At 49.5% G+C, this 22641-nt stretch overlaps 2 protein-coding genes across 2 annotated transcripts; both read right to left on the bottom strand.

The window, feature by feature from the left end:
- Positions 1–1348: 1348 nt before the first annotated feature.
- Positions 1349–17187, bottom strand: LOC108160333 (tyrosine-protein kinase-like otk). Its single transcript, XM_017294264.2, has 7 exons — positions 16041–17187; positions 12010–12144; positions 11776–11937; positions 4392–5278; positions 2488–3917; positions 2080–2416; positions 1349–2009 (listed from the first exon to the last, which is right to left on the bottom strand). The coding sequence occupies exons 1-7, from the start codon at positions 16093–16095 to the stop codon at positions 1914–1916; spliced, it is 3102 nt and encodes a 1033-aa protein (XP_017149753.1). The 5' UTR covers positions 16096–17187; the 3' UTR covers positions 1349–1913.
- A 3259-nt stretch (positions 17188–20446) lies between these two features.
- Positions 20447–22621, bottom strand: LOC117187699 (tyrosine-protein kinase-like otk). The gene is made up of 3 exons (XM_033390411.1): positions 22108–22621; positions 21540–22033; positions 20447–21470 (listed from the first exon to the last, which is right to left on the bottom strand). The coding sequence occupies exons 1-3, from the start codon at positions 22166–22168 to the stop codon at positions 20739–20741; spliced, it is 1287 nt and encodes a 428-aa protein (XP_033246302.1). The 5' UTR covers positions 22169–22621; the 3' UTR covers positions 20447–20738.
- Between the last annotated feature and the right edge of the window lie 20 nt (positions 22622–22641).

Genomic DNA, 22641 nt, shown 5'->3' on the forward strand with positions numbered 1-22641 from the left:
ACCAGGTGGTGTAGGTCAGTGGGGACTCGGGCACCCCCCGCCTTGGTGTGCGGCGTATGAGTAATGCACATTTTACGCTTGAATTGCCAAAGCACAGCCATTTTGCCCACTTTTTGTGCCACACAGAGCTACGCTTGGCTGCATAAAATATTAATAAATTGAAAGCAATGTGAAATGGCATTTTTATGTTTCTTCCCCTGCCCGGCAGCAGCGGCAACAGTAGTTTAGGCATTTCTTTTGTTGCAGCACAGCAGCACCACAGCTGTCGCGGTTTTCCATTACGAAATGCTGCTGCAAATATTGCGCATACGCCATGTGTGGCCGGCCTTTTAGCCAGAGAGCTAGCAAATGCACTTGCATTCGAGTCGAATCAGTATTTGTCTATCCAGTGACATATGTAGGTACATTTGTTAATATTTGTAATAGTTGAATATTGGATAGGTTTCGGGAGGGAGTTCGGTTGGAGGAGAGCAGGGAATCGGATCATACATATGTCTCCTCTCCTGTAGGGTATTCCCTCATCACCGGCCTCATTCTGGCCAACTCTTTACGCTCCGAACTCTGCCTGCCGCACTTCCTGGCTGACAACTGTTCAATCAACCTTTTTCGGTGGAGGCATTTGCTATTCATGACAGGCAGATATTCGTACGTGCCAGGAAAAGCTAAGCAGCCCATCCACTCGTCCTGCCAAAAGGAAAAGGCCAACTCACTCTGGAATGGTGCTGTATTTTTCTTGCTTTTGCTGTTGCCGATTCAAATGCAAATATTGCTTCGTTTTTGGCCTGGATCTGGGCCTGGAAAAAGTTTTCGCACGAGGAAACTTTTTGGCAACGTAGGCGCGCTACCCAGAGAGAGAGAGAGAGAGGGGGGAGAGAGGGGAGAGAGAGTGGGCCTGGGCCAACTTAAAGCCCCAATAAGCCAAGGCAACTTTACGGTTTATTGCCGTGTTTGTTTGTCAATCGTTTTTGGGGCGGGGGGAGCGAAAAAAAGCCAAGTCAGATCCGGCTCTCAATCCGGGCATTCAATAGGCGCTCATTTTTCAAATCAAGTGAAGTGTGAATGAGCCAAGGACCCCTACTCGCAGGCCCAAAGGACCCTTAACAAATTTGCCCAGTCCAAAATGAAATGCCTATGAAAGGACGCCCTGGACCCCAACCGAAGTAGATTTTTCTTTAAATAATTCAGAGGGGCTTTGCTTTTATTTCGGTTAAATTTATTTATTCGTGTTTATTTAAATGTTTTTTAAACATGCATCAAAGCTTAAAATACTAGCTGTAAGTGTGTGTGGTTGTGTGTGTTCCTTATATAGCTATAAATACAAATATATACTATATTTAAAAAATGGATGCGTTTTCCAATGCTAAAACTAAATTAAAATTTGGCTTAGTTTTCCTTTCCTTTCGGCATTCGAAAAACCTTTGAAAAACTGCGATACTCGTATCAGATTATTTCTTCTTTGTAATATACTCGTACTCGTATGTATATTCTCTATAGTAAAATGCTGATGGTGATGTGATGATTAAAAATGCTCTCCTAATCCTAGAAATGCTTCAACTGGTCTAAATGCAAATATTTTGTGGCTGTTTCTATATACATTTTACCACGCAAATGCAATACTTTCATCGTTATTAATTCATATCGTAAGTACTCGTAATCGAACAATATAATATGCATATGTGTCTGTGTGTCTGTGTGTGTGGGTGTGTGTTACGTTGGGTGTAATGGTGTAGGTATATGGATATCATATGTTTATACAGTTAAAACGTGTCCATATATAGTACGCATGTTGAACAGGCGCTTAGAACCTAATGTTTAGCCTGGAGAAGGAAATACTTGTGGGGGAGATACTTAGGGTAGGCCACCATAAATCTAGAAATTACTTTTTGGCATTTGCTCAATCAGTCTGGGCCTCCTCACTTCTCGGCTACACTTTGCATGGCCTTGCTCAGGGCGGATCCCAGTTGACTGAAGGACGGACGCTCCTTGGGATTGGCCAGCCAGCAGGATAGCTACAAAGGGGCACAACGGAGGAATTAATTAGCCCGTCAGGACTATGGATTCACTTGCTGCAACACTCACCAATATCTCCTTGAGGCTGTCGGGCGTGGCCTCGGCCACCGTCCACTCCAAGGTGCCGGCCTGCGACCGCTGGATGACCTGCTCGCTGGTGAGCTCCTCGTGGGGCAGCTTGGTGGCCTGATTGAAGAGCTCCCACACCAGCACGCCGTAGGCAAAGATGTCGCTCTTGGTGGTGTACTCGTCCTCCTGGATGCATTCGGGCGCCAGCCAGCGCACCGGAAGCAGCGTGTTCCGGTGCTTGTGGTACTCTCGACTGTACTTGTCCTTGCACAGGGCCGGATAGGAGACCTTCACTACGAACTCGCTGGAGATGACACAGTTGCGAGTGGCCAGATCCCTGTGGAGAAGGTGAAGGACAACAGCACAGCTCAGAGAGGATGGAAGGAGAGACCCTCTGACTCCACTTACCTGTGCGTGCAGCGTGAGCGGTAGATGGCATCCATGCCGCGTGCAATCTGATAGGCCACGGCCAGCACCTGGCTGGTGGTAAGGGCAGGCGGCGAGGAGGTGGCCGTGGCTGTGTTCACCTTGCCGGCGGTGGCCAGCAGGAACTGCTTGAGGTCGCCCCAGTCGGTGTACTCCAGGACCATGTAGTGCGGATCCTTCTCACGGCAGAGGCCAAACAGGCGGACGACTCCCTTGTGGGAGATGCCGCGCAGCAGATCCAGCTGGCGACGGAACTCCTGGCACGCCTGCTCGTCCTTCACTTTGTTCAGGGCCTTGACCAGGACCAGTTGCTCGAGAGCCGACTGCTCTGGCTCCTCCTCCTTGATCTCCTCGATGTCGTCCATGGAGGTCTTGGAGCGCCGCTTCTCGTTGAGAGTGCTGAGGGTGGTGCTGCCGCTGCCGCTGCCCCCACTCCCGTTCTCGCTGTTGCTGTGCTGCTTCTCCGTGTCCGCATCCTTGTCCGACTGAGCACTGGCCGCCACCAGGGAGGCCTTTAGCTTGCCCACGAACACGTCTCCGAACTCCCCGCGTCCGATCTGCAGGAGCTCGCTCAGACCCGACCGGGGCAGGACGAGCTGCTCGTAGACCGACTTCTTGGAGCTCCTCGACTGCTGGCTGCAGGCCGTGTCGTCAGACTTTTGGGCGTCTCCGTTGGACTTGGACTTGGGCTTGCCCGATGCGCCATTGCGCTGCTTGGACAGGCACGGCTCCTGTTCCGAGCCCTTGCCGTTTGTGACGGAGGCATCCGGCTGGTCGCCGCCAGCCTCCTTGATGCTCAGCTCGTTGAGGCGGGCCTTCCGCGCCTGGCGACGATACCGGCACCACAGCATGAGACCCACCACCAGGACAATGTAGGCCAGCGCCACAGTCATCGTGATGAGGACAGCCCGCGTGACCAGGAAGCCATCGCCGCCCGTTTCCTCGGGGGCGAAGCCATCGCCTGTGCTCCGCACCACCAGCTGGACATCCTCCCGCTTCAGGCCCGCACTGTTGCCGATGGTGCAGCCATAGCTGCCCTCGTCCTCCACCTGAACATTGCGTATCTCCAGGGTGCCATTCTCCAGGAAGCTGAACCTCTCCCGGTCCGTGTTGTTCTCGCTGAGGTACTTCAGGTCCTTGTCCCACTGAATCGTGGGCTTGGGATCCCCAATCGCCTGGCAGTGCATCACCACAGTGCCCTGCTCGGTGCTCTCAATGGGTCCCACGGGGGGCACACTGAACTTGGGTGTGACCACCACATTGATGGACACAGTGGCGCTGATCTGGCCCTGGCTGCTGCTGGCCTGGCACGTGTAGTTTCCCCGATGCTCGGCCCTCACGTTCCGGAAGATGAGCGTCCCATTGATGTCCACCTCCACCTGGTCGGGCAGCGAGCTGTTCAGCGAGCCTTCCTGCAATTCGAAACGAGTTGCGACGATTAGTAAACAATTTCCAGAACCCTGCTCGATGCGTTTTCATCAAAAATTCAACAAAAAAACACACGATGGAACGTTTGTTTAGACCAAATGAAAAAAATCTCCTTTTGAAAGGGGTCTCTTTCTCTCGGTCTCCCATTTCACTTTTCGCCCCACAAATAGACAAACAGTTGCCGAAATTGGTTGGCCATTGGCGACAGCTGAAAGCTGAAAGCTGACAGCCGACGGCAGGAGGAGGAGATAGGTGTTTAGGCCAGATGGACCCGTCGACTGGACAGAGTTTTGCATATCAAATGGTTTATTTGGAGGGGAAATGTTTGCTCAGCGAGGCGTTGCGCGAGTTTTTCCAATTTGTCGGATATGTACATGCCATGGACAGGGGGATAGATGCAGTGAGGATACACTCTCGTCCTGTTTGAGTGCTCTCGAAATGAAAAGCACTCTACTCACCCTCAGCCATTGCACCTGCGGCGACGGTGTGCCCTGGGCCTTGCAGTGCACCTTGGCCACGGCTGCGTCTAGCTCCAGATTCTTCGATGTGGGCTGCGGCACGAACTTCAGCTGCTCGATGACCTGCAGGAGGCCGGGGGAGGAGTTGAGGGGCGCATGGCCCTCGAGCTGCAGCTGGCACTGGTACAGGCCGGCGTCGCTGGCAATGATGCTGGCGAAGCTCAGGGTGCCGTTCTGCTTGTGCAGCACCAGGCGGGCGTCCTCGCGCAGCAGCGCATCCTTGCCAGAGTCGTGAGCGTGTCCTGGTATGGGGATGGCGCCCCCCAGCTCCACGTGCCGCAGCAGCTTGCCATCCTTTCGCCAGCGGAGTTGAATGCGCTGGTTCTGCAGCTCGGCGGGCAGCTCGTAGAGGCAGCTGAGAGCGGCTGAGTCGCCCTCCTTGATGAGCAGCTGGCCAGCGGGTCCCTGGACAATGCGCAGATCCTCGGGGGCCGGGGAGAGGGCCTGATCCAGGCCACCAGATCCGCCCCGCTTGCCGCGGCACAGGAAGGTCTGCTTGCCCCACGACTCGGGCAGCTTCTGGTTCTTCTTCAGCAGCCGGGGCAGGCACTTGATGCTCGCCTGGTAGACGTATCCCTGCTTGCTCATCACCCGCCCCGCCGCGTTCGAGGCAGTGCAGCGGTAGAGGCCATCGTCGGAGGGACTCGGCTGACGCACCAGCAGGCGATGCTGCTCCAGATGGACGTTGCCCCAGCTGGCCAGCCTGGCGCTGTTCCGGTACCACTCGATCTGCAGCGGCTCGTCCCCGGAGGCGCCCTCCACGTGGCACTTGAGCAGCAGCTCGTTCCGATTGCTGCCCAGCAGCTGCACGCTGGCCGACTCCAGATCTGGTAGAAACAGAAACAGAAACAAAAGCACAAACAGACGATCAATAATTGAATTTATGGTATGCGATTCGGGTTTCCCTTGGGCCTTGAATAGGCTGGCATACCATAAATATGCATAGTACGTGTATATCCGGAAGATACATTTCGCCTTAATGCGTTTTCTGGGCTGCGCAAATTTCAGTTTCTCTTCTTTTTTTTGCCTTCAGATTTTTCCCTTTTGAATTTCTCGCTGCATTAAGTGCATTTTATCGTCAGTTCTGGGCGGAACACGACGCTCCGCTCAGCCCCAGCAATCTTTGTGTTCGTTGCTGCCGCTTAAAGGGGCAGAGGAAGCATAAATTGAACTGTCAGTCAGTCAGAGGAAGGGGCAGGGGCAGGGGCAGGGGCAGGGGCAGGTGCTGAGGAGGGGGACCTGGCTAGGGTCGCATCTACTCTTGCACCTTTATGCATGTAAATGCTCATACGTGGCAGCATATTCCCCTCCTCCACTGCTTCAGCCATCCACTCAGACAGAGGAGTCAGAGCAGACGGGGCAGACTGAGGAGCGGAATGGAGCGAAACGGTACTTGCAACAATTGCTGCATGAGAAAAGAGTTTTGTGGCAAGAGCACAAAAAGCAGAAAAGAAAAGCACAGGCTGAATGCAAGGCAAAAAAAAAAAACAAAACAAAAAAAAAGAAGAATATGCTAGGGTTTAATTTATGTTTTAGTGGCAGCTGAAGGCGCAAGGGGCGTGGTCGCTCATGTTGCAGACATGCCAGCGCAGCACCGTAGCCTTTGTGCCCCGTGGCACTGTCCCATCCCGTGTCCCTTGCCGTATCTCTGCCTCGCCATCGCATATCTCTGGACCTGGACAGCCTGCGACGGCGCTGGGGCTCCATTGTGGCAATGAGAGAGCGAGATACTTTTGTATCTCAGCGTGATAATTGTCAATCGCCGCGAGATTGTTCGCCTTAAAGTTCTCATTTGAGCTCTTGGATAATTTATTCAAATGATATTTTGTTGGTTCTTCCTCGGTCGCTGCCATAATTTTCTTTTATCTACGGATGGGCAGGAGGCAGGAGGCAGGAGGCTGATGAAGGAAGCCATGCCTCCGCTGTGTGTGATGTATGTTTTATGGATATTTCTCTTTTGGCCTATCTGAATGTTTGCCAGGTCTGTCGACTGCTGACTGCGGACACTGCGGTTAGAAAACACCAATTTACATATGCACATAAATCTTGTTTGGGCTCCGACTCTCTGCCTCTGTTTGCCCTGCGACGGTGGGAGTCGGTGGTCGGGGGCACACAGCAAGAAAAGAATCCCTCTAAATATTTGTAGATACTTATTTGGAGGGAAAGAAAAAACAACAACCTCGGCAATGGCAACACCAAAACCAACACCCCAGCCAAATACAGAGCGACAGCAACAACTCAATAAACAGAGCCTGGGCCCATCTTCCTCTCCGTCGCCGTCGCCGTCGAGGAAGTGTCAAAAGTTTGAGATGTATGCACGTATGTGTATCTGTGTTTGTATTTGCTCTGTATTCTATGTGTGCATGAGGTGGGGCACCACCGGCACGTCCCATCAACGACATACTGACGGAAACATTCCATTCAGTCGGCCTGTGGCATAAACTTTTGGTATATGTTACGACTAGAATGACAGTAGAGTGAACTAATTGGCACTTAGACAGCCCAACCAGAGCCCGAACCCGAACCAGCGAAAGTATCTAATGGATGACTGAATGAGTGGATGGCATGGATGAGGGGCAAAGTGGCAGGTGAAGTGTCTCACGGATAAATACAAAAGTATCTAATGGCTACGTAAGCTGGAAATCTGTGACAGATACTCGTACAAACTTTGCTGAATTATTGATACAAAACTATCGCACGGATACGAGTCAGGAAATGTCAAGAAATTTTTTATTGCGGAAGAAGCATAGCATCCATTAGTGATAGATGAATCGGCTTAAATAGTTATGAGTATGTTTTTATCTACAAGATATTGTATCTGATGAATGTTTCAAAATGAATAAAGGGGCTTTGAGGTTGTTTTTCAGTTAAAACCATTCTGAATCTGGATATCCTTGGGTTCCATTCCTATCTGTATCTTAACTACCGTCTGGGCTGGGATGGAATGGTATGGCATGCCATGGGATGCGGGTCGTAGACCCTGGCTAACTGTAACTCAAATTAGATGGCCCGTTGCACGCCGCTCGCTAATTAACGAGCGTCGTCTCATTAGACTGATGTGCTGTGCAGCGTCGGTGACTCCAGCGAGCATGAGCATTGAGTTGGGGGGCAACTCCCAGATCTTTTGACACCTACACTCATCACAGAATCGAGGGCAGGCGGGGGGAGAATCTGTCTGTCTGTCTGCCTGTCTGTCGTGGAAGCGGCCATCATTCACACGTTGGTCGTGCAACTCGAGGTAAACATAGAAAAACAACACTGAGAACAGAACGAAGAAAAAACGAAGAAAAGCAACGCCTTCGGGTGGTGGCTCTAAAAAAAAATAAATTTGTTAAACTTTTTCCGCTGGCTGAGGCATAAACCACAAAAGGCTGTAAACAAATGCCAGGCCACGGCTCTGGAATGTCCGGAGATGTGGCAGAGGGACAGAGACGAGAGCGGAGACCCGAGACCCATAATAAAAAAAGAGACGCGAAATAAACGCGCGCCCGAGTAAACAGAGTGGAAGTAAATGTCGAAAGGCATGGGGCATGGGGCATGGGGCATGGGGTGTGGGGCAGGGACAGGGGCAGGGGAACTATAGATATAGAAATTGACAGTCGCCGGAGTTGGTTTTTGGGTACCAGATCGACTGTTATCGATGCCGCCTCCCACCGAAGACGGTATAAGTGTGCCGACTGGGTCTTATTCCATCAAAATGTAAGCGGCGATAAGATAGGAGCTGAGAACTCTGTTCCTCCACAGAAAAGGGTTCGGTTCGCCCTGCATTCGCTGCACTTCTTTTTATCGTTGACTTTTTTATGAAAATATAATTAATTGATAATCAAAAATAGATTATTTCCCTGGGGGCAAGGGCTGGGGCTGGGGCTGGGGGCTGGCTAAAGCTGTTGCTCCAGCTCGAGTGGAAATGTTTTCAGCGCTGTCATAAACCAAGTGGCTGGGCAGAGGACGGAGAGGAGAGCCCATAGAAGTGGACGAGGGACTGTGAAGTGGCCGGCAGTAATTGTGGATCGTTAATGGACTTATGCACCACCACCACAACCACCAGCAGGCAGCACTCCACTCGAATGCACTTCAATTGGTTTCGAACAAAGCGGCTTACAAGTTATTGACCCATTTCACAAATTGGCGCAGCAGTTCAATCTGAAACTTCATCCAGATAAAATTCAGTCAAGAAATCAACTATTTGCCATCAATTTGTGGAACTATTAGCCAGAGATACACTCGATTATTGACAAGAGCTACTGATTCATCAAATGATTCCATTTCAATATCAATGAAGATTCAAGTTTACCCGATTCTTTGACATGGACTGTGCTTTTCCTTCGACCATTTGCTGGGAAAATTTATGGCACCATCTGTACCGTCTGTGAGTACGACTACGAGAGCTTTGGGGGGCTTTCCTCTGGGCGTTATCATCAGATCTTTAATTAAAGTTGGCCAGTCGCTGACACAGCTTACCGCCCTGCCCCCCACTCGCCCCTGCGTGGCCACCCCTAACAGTTTTCAAATTAAAACGTTAAACATTCGATTATCGCACGTTGCCTGCGTGGGGGATACATATATCCCCCTGCAGAGGCATGGCCCAAGGGGGTTCAATGACGAATATATATCTAGAATCATAATTAATTCCATCAGCGAGCTAGGAAATTCTAGATAAAGTCGAGTTCAAGATACATCTATGTCCTACCGATCCACCAAAATTCTGTGGATTGGAACCGCCTGTTATCCAAGATTGTGGTATGCATTGAGGTCCCCTAACCCTATTTCCCTCTTTAATATCTAGACTACGCTCCTGTTCCTAGCTTACCCTCTCATGCCTTTCCTCTCCTTCCTTCCCCATGAAATGGCCAAAAGTTGCTAATGATCAACTCGTGTAACAACAGAGAAAAGCCAAAAGTAAAATAAATGTTCCAAAAGAACAAAAAAAAAAAGGAAAAACCAGAAAATTAGACAGAGATAGACAGGGAGAGAACAGGAGAGCGCGCCAAAAAGTTGACTACAGTTTCTGCTTCTATTCCAGCCCTACATCCAGTGTCTGGCAGGCCGTCATCGTCATCGTCATCGTCCTCGTCCATGTCCTCATCGTCCCCTTTAATGTTCTCTCCGAGCTCGAGCTCGTAAAATTTTATGCGTTTTTCCGGCATTCACAAAATGAAAATTATCCGGTTCTAGCCCGGCTCGTCCCTCCCCTCCCCCCCAGTCGCCGACCAAACTGCAGTCAACTTGAACTTGGGTCTGGCGCACAGATACTCGTGCTGTGTGCGGAGCAGGAGAATATCAGCCATATCCAGACAAAACCTAGCGACTCTGCCTCTACGTGATGGGGGGTGTTGTTCTGCTGATTCGAGGGTTGCTTTTGTCCTGTTCCACCCACCGAACACCCAGCCACAGCCACAGCCACTCGCCGTGGCCCCCCCCCCCCCTCCTGATGGTGTGTCTTTGCATTTTGTTTGGTTTTTATGACTTTGCTGTTGGCTGTTGGCGGTTGGTTGCCATTGTTGCTGCTGCTGCTGCTGCTGCTGCCATTTCTCATTTTATGTTTATGTTTCGTGTTAATGTTGCATTTCATTTCCATGTACATTACAGCCTTTCTCCGCTCAGCTGTTCAATGGCCAGCCCGTGCTGACTACACTTTATCCTGGCTGTATCCTGGCTGCAGAGTCCAACAACCCCTTTTGGCTGTGCAAATGTTTGGAATGTCTCCCCCCCCCCCCCCCCCCCACCCATCCGCCCCCCTTGGCAGTTGTCTGGCTGGGGTCTGGCCGAGCTCTGGCTCTGGCCTTGGCTCTTGGTCTGGCTACTGTTTCTGACTTGATTCTGGCTCTGAATTGTTTTTCGGGTTCGCTGCTGCCGCTGCTTTGCTGTCTGTTTAATTCCTTTCAGTCATCAGTTAGTTCCGTGGCTCTGTCAGGCTTGGACTTTTTACGACCCCTGCATTGAGGGAGACTTTACTTCCATTAAGTCCAAATCTATATCTTAATAATACCCTCCTCGTTCGATTTCGATTTTCCCCCGGAATTATCATCTCCGTTTCTCTGTTTGTTCTCGAATCTGTTAAATGTTGCCAGCGAAAATGTCACTTTTCTTGCGCTTAATTGAACATTTATTTCCAGCGGATAGATGGCACCAACGGATGGCTAAGACAGCCAGACAAAAGCAGCCGGGGGCAGCCCCTGACAGGAAGAGGAGAAACATAGCCAGGAGGACCAGGACCAGGAGCAAAGGCAGAGGCAGAGGCAGAGGCACCAACATCATTCAATGCATATTTTAATAGTTTTTGTCTGCTCCTTGAAAATGATGAGATTGATAGAGGAAGAGGGAGGGGGATAATCACATAACCCACTTAGTTTCAGCTGGCGCCAGCCACCATCCACCGGCAAGACATCCTCTACAGCCCTCGCCCAGACCCCGCTGCAGACCCCAACAGCCAACAGCAGATGGAGCCGGCAGACAGCAGCAGCAATTAAAATCAACTCCCAAAACTACAAATTAATTAGTTAATTAATTAGCTAAAAACACTTGAGATGAGGGCTATAAATAGATGCGATGGCATGAGTAGATGGATGAATGGATGGAGATGCAGATCCACTTCTGCATCTGCTGGGTGGTTGGTGGCTTTGATCACCGCTCGAATGCCGTGCCAGTGCTGACAGGAGAACTCTCCCAGATACGATATACCACCATTCACCATCTATACGATCTCACAGATCTCCTCAGTGCCAGAACACATGCAGTCCAGATTGTGCATAAAAACTTTCGTTTTGTTTACACGGACGGTGCAGCGAGGCTATAGATACTCCTCGTACAGGGTCGGAGCGCGGAGTTGTTTGTTAAATTTATGCATTTTTCTGCTTAAAGGCAAATGCAACTAAATGAACATCAATCACATGAGGCCGCCACGCCACCAGTACTGCGGCTGCTGCCTGCTCCTCCGGCAGTTTTTCTTCTCTGGGAGCGGTGCCAGTAGCATGCTCCACTGCCTCGCACTGCATTCTGCTCACTGCAGTGCACTTCCTGTGGCCGCGAGGGCCCCCTGACGCCTGACGCCTGACGCATGTACATCAAAACTTTCGCTGTTCGGTTTTTATCTTTCATCAGCTGCCCGAGAACGGGTTGCTTCGGTTGCGTTTTTATGCCTCTTTACCTTTGTCTGTCTTGTGGTTAGCTCAGATCTAAAGAGTGGATGGAATGGGACGGGATGGGTTGTCAGTGGAGTGGTGGACGGAATGCCATTAAAGACCCAGCATTAATCAAATTAATTTGATAGTTTCTTTGATAGGATGTTCTTGTTCTTGCAATCAGGACAATGAGGACTACTCACATATCACGCTCAATTTGGCCGGAGGCGAAGCCTCTCTGGCGCCGCTGGCCAAACTGGTGGCAATGCACACATAATCGCCGACATCCTCCTCCCGCTGCACGGCCTCGATATGCAAATGGGAACCGATTCGATAGATTCGCTTGTCATACGCAATCTCGCGACCTGAAACGGGCATAGGAATCAAATTAGTACAGCCGAATGGATGGGTTTGGACTGTTTGTGGTATGGCCTCACCATTGTGCAGCCATTCGTAGTGCAAATAGCTGGCGGGATCCGTGGCCTCGCAGCCAAAGTCAGCGGCCTCGTTCTCCACAATCGACTGGCTCTGGGGCACGCGCAGGAAGCGCGATGTGCTGGCCCAGCCGGGAGCTGCAATTTGAATACAAAGTGGATTAAAATTAGTTAAAAGTTAAGCCCCCTTACATAATATTTATGATTAAAGAGTGTTGCCAAAAAAATGCACTAAGCATAATTACATTTAATTGGTTTAACAAATTAAATGCGCTTAAGCTGCACAAATTACGGTGTTTAGGTTAAATGTAATTTTGTTGAGCAAAAAAAAAGAACACTGAAAGGGGAAAAGAAATTTCACATGAAACCTCCGAAGGATACAATACTCTACCAATTTATTTATCATCTATCAGGCTATCATTCGACAAGAAGGTAGAATAATCACGAGCTCTCGACCATATTTAAATAGCTTTGGATAGTCCTCAAAAAATATACCAAACGGGTACCTAAAAGTCTTTCAACAACTGACAAGAAGCCAGAATGATTCCCAAAAATTCCTATCTCCGGTTAGCTTCATCCTATACTCTTTAGAGCAAGAGCTAGATTGTATCTGATGCTAACCAGTATACCCCTTTGGAAACAGGGCATTTCATATCCCATACCCTATAGCAAAGGTCCCTGCATCGTTGCGTGCCCTCTACTAAAATTACAATGTATAAATGGAGGAAAATAAAATAAGCAAAAACGTTTTCAGAGCCAACATAATTAAAAGCCGGGCGAGAGGCTCTTTTCAACAAAAAAAAACTCGTGCTATGAATGCACAAAGGGAAAATATGTTTTTATTCATTTTATTATGTGTATTTTTTTATATTTTTTAATTTGTTTTTTTATAGAATATTCTTTCTCTCTGGGTGAATGCAATTTACTCGTTATTTATTCGTATATTGAATCAACATCCGCGAGTGCAGTTTATGGGAATTATCCTGCGGTTCTACGGGGCCAGAAAGCACGTTTAAATGTTAATGGGATTACTTAATGAGCCAGAAATGAAATGCAGCAAAGTATTATATATATTCATACGAGTATGTGCATAAAAGATGGTCTTATGCGGCCACAACTTTTGGGGAGGCGCCACCACAGCACCTGAAGCCGGAGCGGAGTTGCAGTTTATTTTGAACCGCATCGCATCCATCGAGTAAAAGCCATGCAATTCGAAAGTAATTATTCTTGATTACACCACGAGGAGAACTACAAAACGGCAACCATTATATTTGGCCACTAATTGGAGCAATTTGAGGCAACACCTCAGATTGTGGGGGCCACGAACCAGACCCAGAACGAGACCGAGAACCACGACCACGACAAGGAATCAATAAGCAGACACAGAACCACACCAGCAACAACATCATTAAAGGCAAGGCAAGGCAAGGCAAGGCAGTCGAGTCGAGTTTCTGTTGCTGTTTGGGGCACAGTCGCAGCGCAGTGGTATTCAGATGCCAGTCACATAGCCGGACGACGTGCTATGATACAAGCGAGCGAGAGCCCCACCGTAAAGGCAGTGGGACAGGCAGGAGCTTGGATGGGAGTCTGGCCCTGCCCCTGGTCTGCTGGTCTCCTGGTCTTCTGGTCTTCTGGTCTTCTGGTCCCTCTGTGCGTGCGAGTCGCATCGATTTAATTTGCTGTGCAGAAAACAAGTTGGCAAGCTCCCCCCCCTCCTGCCCCCCAGTCGCAGGCTGCCCCATCTCGGGGCAGTTACTGGGCGTCGATTAAAGAAATATGCGCCCCGTTTGGCTCCGGCGTTGATTGCGCTGACGTGGGCCCGATGCGTGAGGGGAAGAGGGAGCTGGAAGCAGCCAGAAAAAAGTGTTGATGCTGCAAACAGAGACCAAGAGGCTACACTGAGAGGAAAAGTGAGGCTAGCAGTAAGAGAGAAATCTTAAAAAACTAGTTGTTTTCCCCTGTTTTATGGCATAGAAGGGCTTTTACCTGCCCGGGACTCAATCTTTTTTTCTCCCAGTGCACAGGGACAGGCACTACCAGAGCAGCGGGTAGTCCATCTGCCCAGCGACTGCCCATCTTGATCTGTCTATATAGTAGCTGCCTTTCTCCGTCCCCATCGCCGTCTCCCCGCCGTTCCGTCCCCCTCTGTGTGTGTGATAATTAGTTCGTTTGTTTGGCTCAAATAACCGAAATCAGCAAGTCAGCAGCATTGCCAGACCCACTGCTGGGGCCTGCTGCTCGTCAGTATCAACATCTTCTGCCTCGGATTCGTATTCGTATTCAGATTTCGATTCCGAATCAGTTCGAGATACACACATTCAACTGCCACAAATTGTGCGGCAACATTTGTCGATTAAGCACAATGAATGCGAAATATTGTTGTAATAATCTGGAGTCCCACTGTGGCATCCACTTGAACTTGCCCCAGCATCAGGCATCAGGCATCAGGCACTCCGCACTCCCCATGGGTGGCGTTTTGATTTGATTTCATTGGGGGGGGATCGATTAAGGCTAGAGACAGATGGAGAAAAGAAACTGAACTGTCACTCTGTTGTCTGGAATCTGTGGCATTTTGTCTGGAAAAACCTTTATCCAAGGGAGAAACTGCAAGTCAACATGGGAATGAAAACGGGCAGGAGGAAATGACGGCGACTGACAATTACCCGTCAAAAGTTTGTGATCTGGGGCTCTGGCTTTGAGGGTGAAAGGATGTTCGTTTTGATGGGGTCTTGTCTCTGGTAAAAAGTCAGGTCTCGGAGGTTCCACAAATGGTAATCATTCTCGGGCTTGCCGGGGGATTCCTCCCTGAACTCCGTCAACATTCGTCTGAATCTGAATGAAAGTCTAATTTCTTGCAATTCTGAGAGCGCTCTCGAGTGAACTTTCAACTTGAAGGCTTTAAGGTTGCTCAGGATGAAGCAGACAGGCCGCAGTGGGAGTGGAGTGGAGTGGCATAGAGAGGCAGGAAAGCTGAGTTGTAGTTGCCACACAGCTGCTCTGTCCTGCCCTGCCGTGGTGCGGCCCGGCTGGGCATGTTGCATGCAGCATTTTGCATGCTTGAATAACAAATTATGACTGCCACACAAAAGGAACTCACACACAGGCGCACGGAGCAGACGGAGAGACAGGACAGCCATGGCATATTATTTGCCATACAAATAATGGACCTCTGTGGCGTGGCGTTCGTTGCACAGATTTTGAAATATGGCAAGGCCTCTCTCTCTCTGTGCCTCACTCTCGCCCTTTCGCCCTCTCCTTTCCTGTCTGTCGTCTGGACGGGGGGGACGCCCTTTGTTTGCGGCTGTTTGCCTTTGTGCTACTTAACCGTCAGCCGTCAGCAGTTGCTGGCTCTATCCTGCCACACACACACACACACGCAGCAGTCGCCTCCAAGGACCTCAGCTGGCATAAGTGTTTGTGTGTGTGCTGTGAGCCTCTTGAGATCGCGTATGATCCTTGCCCTAAACTATATTTGATTAGCTGAAATTTCGGCATCGCCTGTCCCACTTCAAGTGGCCATGCACAGATCCTTGTCCGACTGCCTGTGCCTGCCTGTCATGGCATGTCCTTTGCTTCAAATGAGCTGCTGTTCGGGTTTCTCACCGCCGGCTGCCGTCCTGTTTGCCTAAGAACTTCATTTTGGGTCTCATAATCATTCCATCGGCTACCTCTCCCGCTGCCTTGAACATGAAAGACTCCTGCTTCTGCCCGGCTTCTAATTGAGTCATTTTGCACGCTGCTGCCGCTATTCAGAACTCAATTGTATGCAGATACAAAGGCCCGACAGGGACCATGGTTACCCAGGCACCCAGGCGGCCACCCACCCAGACGATGGCAGATGAGGATGTGCCCAACTACGTAGCAAGATTTGAATGGATATGAATCCTTTGAAGTTCTTTGAAGTCGGTTAATGCAATTTCCCAAGTTCCGAACATCGAAACAACATTGATAAGAATTTCAATTTCAATTAAATATTGATTAGATTTATCACGGATCCCCCATGATTCCATCCCATTCAATGATTGATTCCTTACCCAACAAGGTGCTCGCCAGGATGCACATCGAGATCATCATCACATCCATATCCATAGTTTGTACTCCTTTATCGCTCTCTCTCTCTTTCTCTGTCTCTCTTTCGGTCTTTCTCTGGCCAATTAGCGGGAATAAAGCCTCGCAATCACACACACACGCGCACGCACACACTCGAATCACGCGGGAGGACACTCACAAATCGGATTGATGGGTATTATGTGCTGACAATCCGTTGATATAGTCAGGCGACTATCCATCGGCTCAGAGCCGGGTCGGGGAGATCTGCTGCCAAGTAAGTGCCAGGCACTCGAAAATCCACTCAACGCATCTGTAAATATTCAATATTTGGCTGCCAGACGACTGCAGACGACGAGTCCAATTGCTGAATGGCCTTTTCGACGGGCTCCTTGGTCCCTGGGTCCCGGAATCGGAGGAGCTGTGTATGTGTCGGGTCGGTTTTTTGATATTTACTGTGGACACTCAAATTAAATTGCTATTTACATAGCTGGAACGCATGAAATGCATTTATCAACGAGCACACGGAGACAACTCGGGGGCCTCAAAGAGATACGGGGCACTTGCTGTCTGTAGTCTGTTGTCTGTAGTCTGTAGCGTAGCTGCGTTGTTGGTTTATGTTTCGTGGTTACTGCTTTTTTATCAGTGCCTAGATTGACAAGCGACAAGGGACAAGCGACTGGGGGCAGAGCGACAGTAAGAGGTGCTGTAACAGTTTACGGATACGCCGATACGCCGACAAAGGTATCTAGATACACAAAATGCACTGCAAGACGACCGAGAGTAGTAGATACGGACCGGGGCCGGGACTGGGCGCTCAGGTGACGGTGACGGTGGAGTTCAATTACCCAGAGGACCGATGATGATGCGAACCGATCCGAACAGAGCGCAACGAATCAACTTAATTTGTATCCCAAAGATACTACTGGAGGAATACTGTCCATCTGCTGCATCCTTGGCATTGGGCTCGAAACTCGAAATGAACCGGCTTTTGGTGGGTGATTTTGCCTGCTTCCCGCTCCCCGAAATGGGGGGAGTTTTCGAGATATTCGGACGCAAGGGAACACGGAACAACCGAACGAACTGCTTGCGTCGACTGTCGTGGAAATGGAAAAACTGGTTGCCGTGTGAGATACATTCGGGCGGCAAGGCCATTCTTTCAAATCCGCCCGCCTTCAAATGTTGCTGGTGGTTACAAATGTTGCTCGGCAACAAAAAACCCGTGTTGCCGAGAAGAAAAAAGGTGTGGACAACAGGCAAAACGGCCGAGAAAATTCAACGCATGCAAGTAAAATTCACCCCCTTTGCTTAACATACCTTGGAGACCAAGACCCGAGAGAAGAGAGAGAAATAGAGAGAAGGTTCCTGTGGAATACTGGGTGCAGTCTGCATGTTGCGTGCGAACCAGTTTTTTTGGCTTGTACTGGGCAGTATTGCCGTGCAGCAGACGCTGCGCGCCAAAATAATTTGAATTTGAATCTTGCAATTTTATATTCGGGTTTAATTACTTAAGAAGTAAGAGAGTGTAAGATCAGAAAATCACACAAATTAATTGAGATCTGTTCGCTATGCGATTTGAATAGCGGTATTACAATTCGGCTAGCATTGATTTAAAGCTCTGTAATACAATTTTTACTCTTCATTTTAATTCTATAGCCATGACAGGTTGATTTATTGCACAAGCTAGTAGATAAATGTCGCCTTTCATGTTTCTTCAAAGTAGAAAATGCCAATCCGATGCAATGCATTCATACATTTATTCACTATTTATTTAGTCAAATGCTATCACAAGTTTTAGTCAAACGCCGGTTTAATTTTCTCCAAATGAAGCCATCAGCTGCCAGTAATCAGCCAAGAGTCGCTAGGCAATCATTGCTGGCTTTTCCACCTCCCCCTGCTGTGGTTTTTCCCTCATTTTAAATCCAAACAATAATGCGTCTTAATGACCCAAAAAGGGGGGTGCTGCGGGCTAGATAGTGTCAGTAGAAGGAGGGTTGGGGTGTTTGGGAATATCCATTGGCGGCTTGCTGTTTTTACGAGCAGACGCACACGCTTGGGGAAACTGCAAGAGGCTTCCGCCCGAGACACCCAAGAGCTACTGTGCGTGGCCCGATTATGAGCCTGGGTGCCTGGTTGCCTGGGTGCCTGTCTCTGTCTCTCTGTCTGTGTGTTTTTCATTTTATAGTTTTCCGCTTGTTTTTTTACGAGGTCTTTCAACCCCCCTCTTCCCTCTCTACCCCCGAAAATGGAAAACAAAACCCAAAAACCCACACAAAAACAATTGCAGCAGATCCTTTTGGACGAGCAGCGGCGCTGACTGACATCCAACACAATCGTAAAATGCCGCTGCCATTTGTATAAACTATACATCCAGTCCCGGTCCGAGGGGTGGTGGTGACGGTGCCGGTGCCCTGCCCCTTGCCCCTTGCCCACCCCTGATTAACAGCCCTTTGTGATTATATCTGGGTACAATGTGCGTGCGTGTGTGTGTGTGTGTGTGTGCGGTTATCGAGTGAAAGCAGAGAGAGAGAGAAAGAGAGAGCACTGCGCTTTTCCATTTTCCATTTCCCCGGACGCACGACAGTTATTGATGTCATAAAGTTGGAGATTTATGCCATGCTCTGCTCTGCCAGAATGTTGGGCTTATGTTTTATTATTTTTGCCTCCCCTATATCCCATATCGTGGGGTGGAGAGGATCAGATCAGTCGACTCAAAGCGGGCCAAATGGTGTGTTAATAATTAGATATTAAAGTAAATTTCTTAAATGGTTAACAATGGGTAGAAAGCAAGTTGCCGCTTAGATGATCCTCTCCCATTTATCATGCATGCATATATCCCATAGAACTGTTCCCTGCGATATATATTTTGTATTTCCACACAAGTACTTTCTCCAAGGACTCCCCATCGTAAGGTACTAGTTCCTCAGATCTTTCCAAACTTATTTAATGCCCTCAGATCTTTTCATCTTTCTGAAGTTATTGTTCTCCCTCCTTGGACCAACATCATTTATGGATGTTTAAGTTATTATGTATTTTCTTCTGGTTACGCTACCTTTAGTCAACGCCTCGTGCTCGTATAATTTTATGGAGCGAGCAAAACCCCCAGGTAATACGGAATCGAGTGCATATCGAATCCTCTACGCTGGCAAACATCAAACATTTGGAGGCATTTCAATAAATTTTAGTAACGCAACGCGGCCTTTGCGTAGACTAAACAAAATAAACATTTAAACAGCTTCCTCTCCCACCCGCCCACCACCGCTCTCCCATATACAACTTCTGAAGGTGTTTCGCGGGGGGGGGATGGGGGATGGGGCATCCACTATAAACAAATGAGGCGAAAAAGTACCAAAAACGAAAAGAAGGCACACATCACATCGGCGGAAGGGCCACGCAACAACAAGTTTTTAATGCATGTCGATTTCGATGTCGTCGTCGTCGTCGTCGTCGTCGCCGCCGCCGCAGATCAAAGGCGAATGGCATCAGGCACGGAGGATCGGCGGAGGAGGCAGTGGATGGGATAGCACTGGAACGGAATGGGCTGTACAGGGTAGGGGCAGGGGCAGGGGTAGGGTAGGGGTGGTCGTTTAATTGCACTTGCCGCTTACTTTTTTTTGTATCTGCCCCATGCCTCATGCCTGCGCATGTGTAGTTGCCTTTGATGTGCGGTGGGCGCATAATGTTTATGCGAGCGCTATAAAAAACCATAAAATATGCATAAAACGCATAGCTTTTTCCTAGGGAAGGTATTGGGGCGGGCCGATTGGGGCCGTACAGAAATGGAAATGGAAATGGAAATGTAAATGAAGCGATTAAGTGCAGACGCTGGCAATTGGAATGGAATTGTCGCTGGCAATGCAGAGGAATTCGTATTGACAACCGATGACATTAGGGGAAATCACATCTCCAGATGGGAGGGAACCCTTCCCTTCCATATTAACTTACTCCACTTATTCCATGGAACTATTTCTGGAAGGGGTACAAAAAATATGAATATTTCCAAGGAATATCTCATATTTTCTGATCTCTCCTTTAGATTATTGTACTTCTGTCGTGCACGCACCCCCATGATTTCATATTCATTTAACGCAAGATTTCATACCCCTCCCAAGTATTGAGCTCGGGGAAACTTTACGACTTTCTATTGTAGGGGGGGGTTTGGGTTGGGTTGACGGCTGCTTTCGCTATAAAAAGCGCATAAAAAACTGTTGAGCATTCTGTGAGGTTTACGGCCGTGCCAAGTGGGCAACGCAACGAATTTATGATGGTAAAGAGAGGAGACTTTTACGAGGCAAACTCCACCCCAATCCCAATCCCAATCCCAGTACCAGTCCGCACCCCCACTCTGAAGTCCGTTCCGAGTGGAGCCGCAGCAAAAAAGATATGGAAACGATTGCGCTATAAAATGGGGCTCTATGAGAGCTATAAAATATTTATTCTACTAAAAAATAACTGTACATGGATATATACACAGAGACATACATACATACACGCATAAAGATATATATATATATATATATGTAAATATAAATACAAATAGATTTATAGGGGATTTTTTTCGATTTTTCCTTTTTAGATTTTTGTTTTTTTACACTCAACAACAAAATGGAGTAACATTTGAGGGGAGGATGGGTGGGGACGAGATCATTGAAAGAAGCAAAGGGAGCAAAAGGGAGGCATCGCACTCAGACAATGTCATCGGCCACCTGCGACTCCTGCTCCAGGATGGTGCTCTCCCGCAGCTTGCTCTTCAGGTTCTTGCTGGAGTTGTTGGCCTCCGTCAGGCAGGGCTCATGCTCGGCATGCTCGTGTCCGTCGCAGGTGGGCGCATGGGTGGCATCCTCTAGCTGCACCTTGCCCAGGTGGCGGCGATAGCGGTACCAGACCTTCAGGCCCAGCACCAGAACGAAGTAGAGGAAGGCCAAGCAAATGATCACAATGATGATGCGGGTGACAATTGAATTGGAGGCCGATTTGGCTGACTTGACCACCAGCAGGACATCCGCACGCTTCAGGCCAGCACTGCTGCCGATGGTGCAACCATAGCGTCCCTCGTCCTCGGCCTGGACATTCCGTATCTCCAGGGTGCCGTTCTCCAGCAAAGTGAAGCGATCCCCATCCGTGTTGTTCTCATTGAGATAGGCCAAGTCCTTGTCCCACTGAATCGTGGGCTTCGGCTCCCCAATCGCCTGGCAGTGGATGACGGCCGTTCCCGATTCGGTCACCTCAATGGGCCCCTCTGGCGGCACACTGAACTTGGGCGCCACCACCACACTGATGGACACTGTGGCACTGATCTGGCCCTGGCTGTTCGAGGCAAAGCAGGTGTACTGTCCGCGCTGGTCGTTGCTGACCTGGCTGAAGATCAGCGTGCCATTCAGATCGGTCACGTTCACCGGCAGCGGCAGTTGAGTCTCCTGAAACGAGTATCCCATAATTAATCCGTGGAATGGCCGCAGAGGTACCCGACCACGAGCCCGACTTACCCTCATCCATTTGACTTGCGGCGGCGGCGTTCCCTGAGCCTTGCAGTGCACTTTGCTCAGCGAGCCCAGCTCCAGATTCTTCGACGTCGGTTGCGGCACGAACTTCAGCTGCTCGATGACCTCCAGGATGCCGCTACTAGAGCTGGCAGCCATCTCTCCCTCGACCAGCAACTGGCACTGGTATTTGCCCGCATCGCTGGCCAGAACGCTGGCAAACTGCAGAGCTCCGGTCTCCCTGTTCAGCGTGAGTCTCGCATCCTCGCGCAGCATGCTCTCCAGCTGGGGCTCGCTGGTGGTGCTGCTTGTCTGGCCCAGCTCCGCCTGACGCAGGGTCTTGTTGTCCTTGCGCCAGCGCAGAATGACGCTGCTGCTCTGGCGATACCCGTCAGGTAGCTGATATTGGCAGGGCATCTGTAGCCCGCTCTGCTCTTTGACGGTCAGCGCGGCTTGGGGACCCTTTAAAATGCTCACATCGACCAAAGACACTGGGGAGGCTGTGTGGGGCAGGGGATGGCGATGAGAATGATGCTCGGATGAGTCAGCGGTGGCATTGTGTGTGTGAACTCACCGCAACTACAGAAGATCAGGCTCAGAGCCAGGCAGCAGCCCAACAATCGCCTTCCGTTCATCTCGCGAGGGGAAGAATTCCTTTGGGGCTTAGTTGTTTTTGCTTTTATGATTCGTCTTGGCCCTTGTCTTTTTTTCTCTCGCACAAAACCGGTGTGCGTGCTCTTCTTTTATTTGTTCCTCGATTTTTAAAAGGAATTTCGAATTTTTGGTTTTAGTTAACCTTCGTTTCCTTTCCGTTCGACTCGGATACGGATACACTTCACTTCACTTCTCACTGGACACGAGTGCTGTGCTGGCCGACTGGATGGCTGGCATTTGGTTTATGGTTATTTTTATGTTACGCACACGCGTCACGCTTAATTATCCTACCGCAGACGCAGAGAGCCCCGGGATCTCGTTCGCGTTTCGCTGCTGACCGACCGACCGACCTCTCGGTTCGACTTTAAAAATTAAAATGACGCGGCATCGGGGCTAATTTTCAGCTGGAAGCGGATGGTAGCAGGCATCGGAAGGTTTGCGCATGCGCACTCGA

The sequence above is a fragment of the Drosophila miranda genome, chromosome 3 (assembly GCF_003369915.1).
Source record: "Drosophila miranda strain MSH22 chromosome 3, D.miranda_PacBio2.1, whole genome shotgun sequence".
Taxonomy (NCBI): Eukaryota; Metazoa; Arthropoda; class Insecta; order Diptera; family Drosophilidae; genus Drosophila; species Drosophila miranda.

What these genes read in the sequence shown, in the direction of transcription:
- LOC108160333 (XM_017294264.2), bottom strand. Translation starts at nt 16,095, where the DNA reads ATGGATATGGATGTGATGATGATCTCGATGTGCATCCTGGCGAGCACC. An exon ending in CTACGAATGGCTGCACAATG is followed by an intron (nt 11,938 to 12,009) that starts GTGAGGCCATAC and finishes TGCCCGTTTCAG; the next exon opens with GTCGCGAGATTGCGTATGAC. An exon ending in ACAGCCTCAAGGAGATATTG is followed by an intron (nt 2,010 to 2,079) that starts GTGAGTGTTGCA and finishes GCCCCTTTGTAG; the next exon opens with CTATCCTGCTGGCTGGCCAA.
- LOC117187699 (XM_033390411.1), bottom strand. Translation starts at nt 22,168, where the DNA reads ATGAACGGAAGGCGATTGTTGGGCTGCTGCCTGGCTCTGAGCCTGATC. An exon ending in CCTGATCTTCTGTAGTTGCG is followed by an intron (nt 22,034 to 22,107) that starts GTGAGTTCACAC and finishes TGCCCCACACAG; the next exon opens with CCTCCCCAGTGTCTTTGGTC. An exon ending in CGCAAGTCAAATGGATGAGG is followed by an intron (nt 21,471 to 21,539) that starts GTAAGTCGGGCT and finishes TACTCGTTTCAG; the next exon opens with GAGACTCAACTGCCGCTGCC.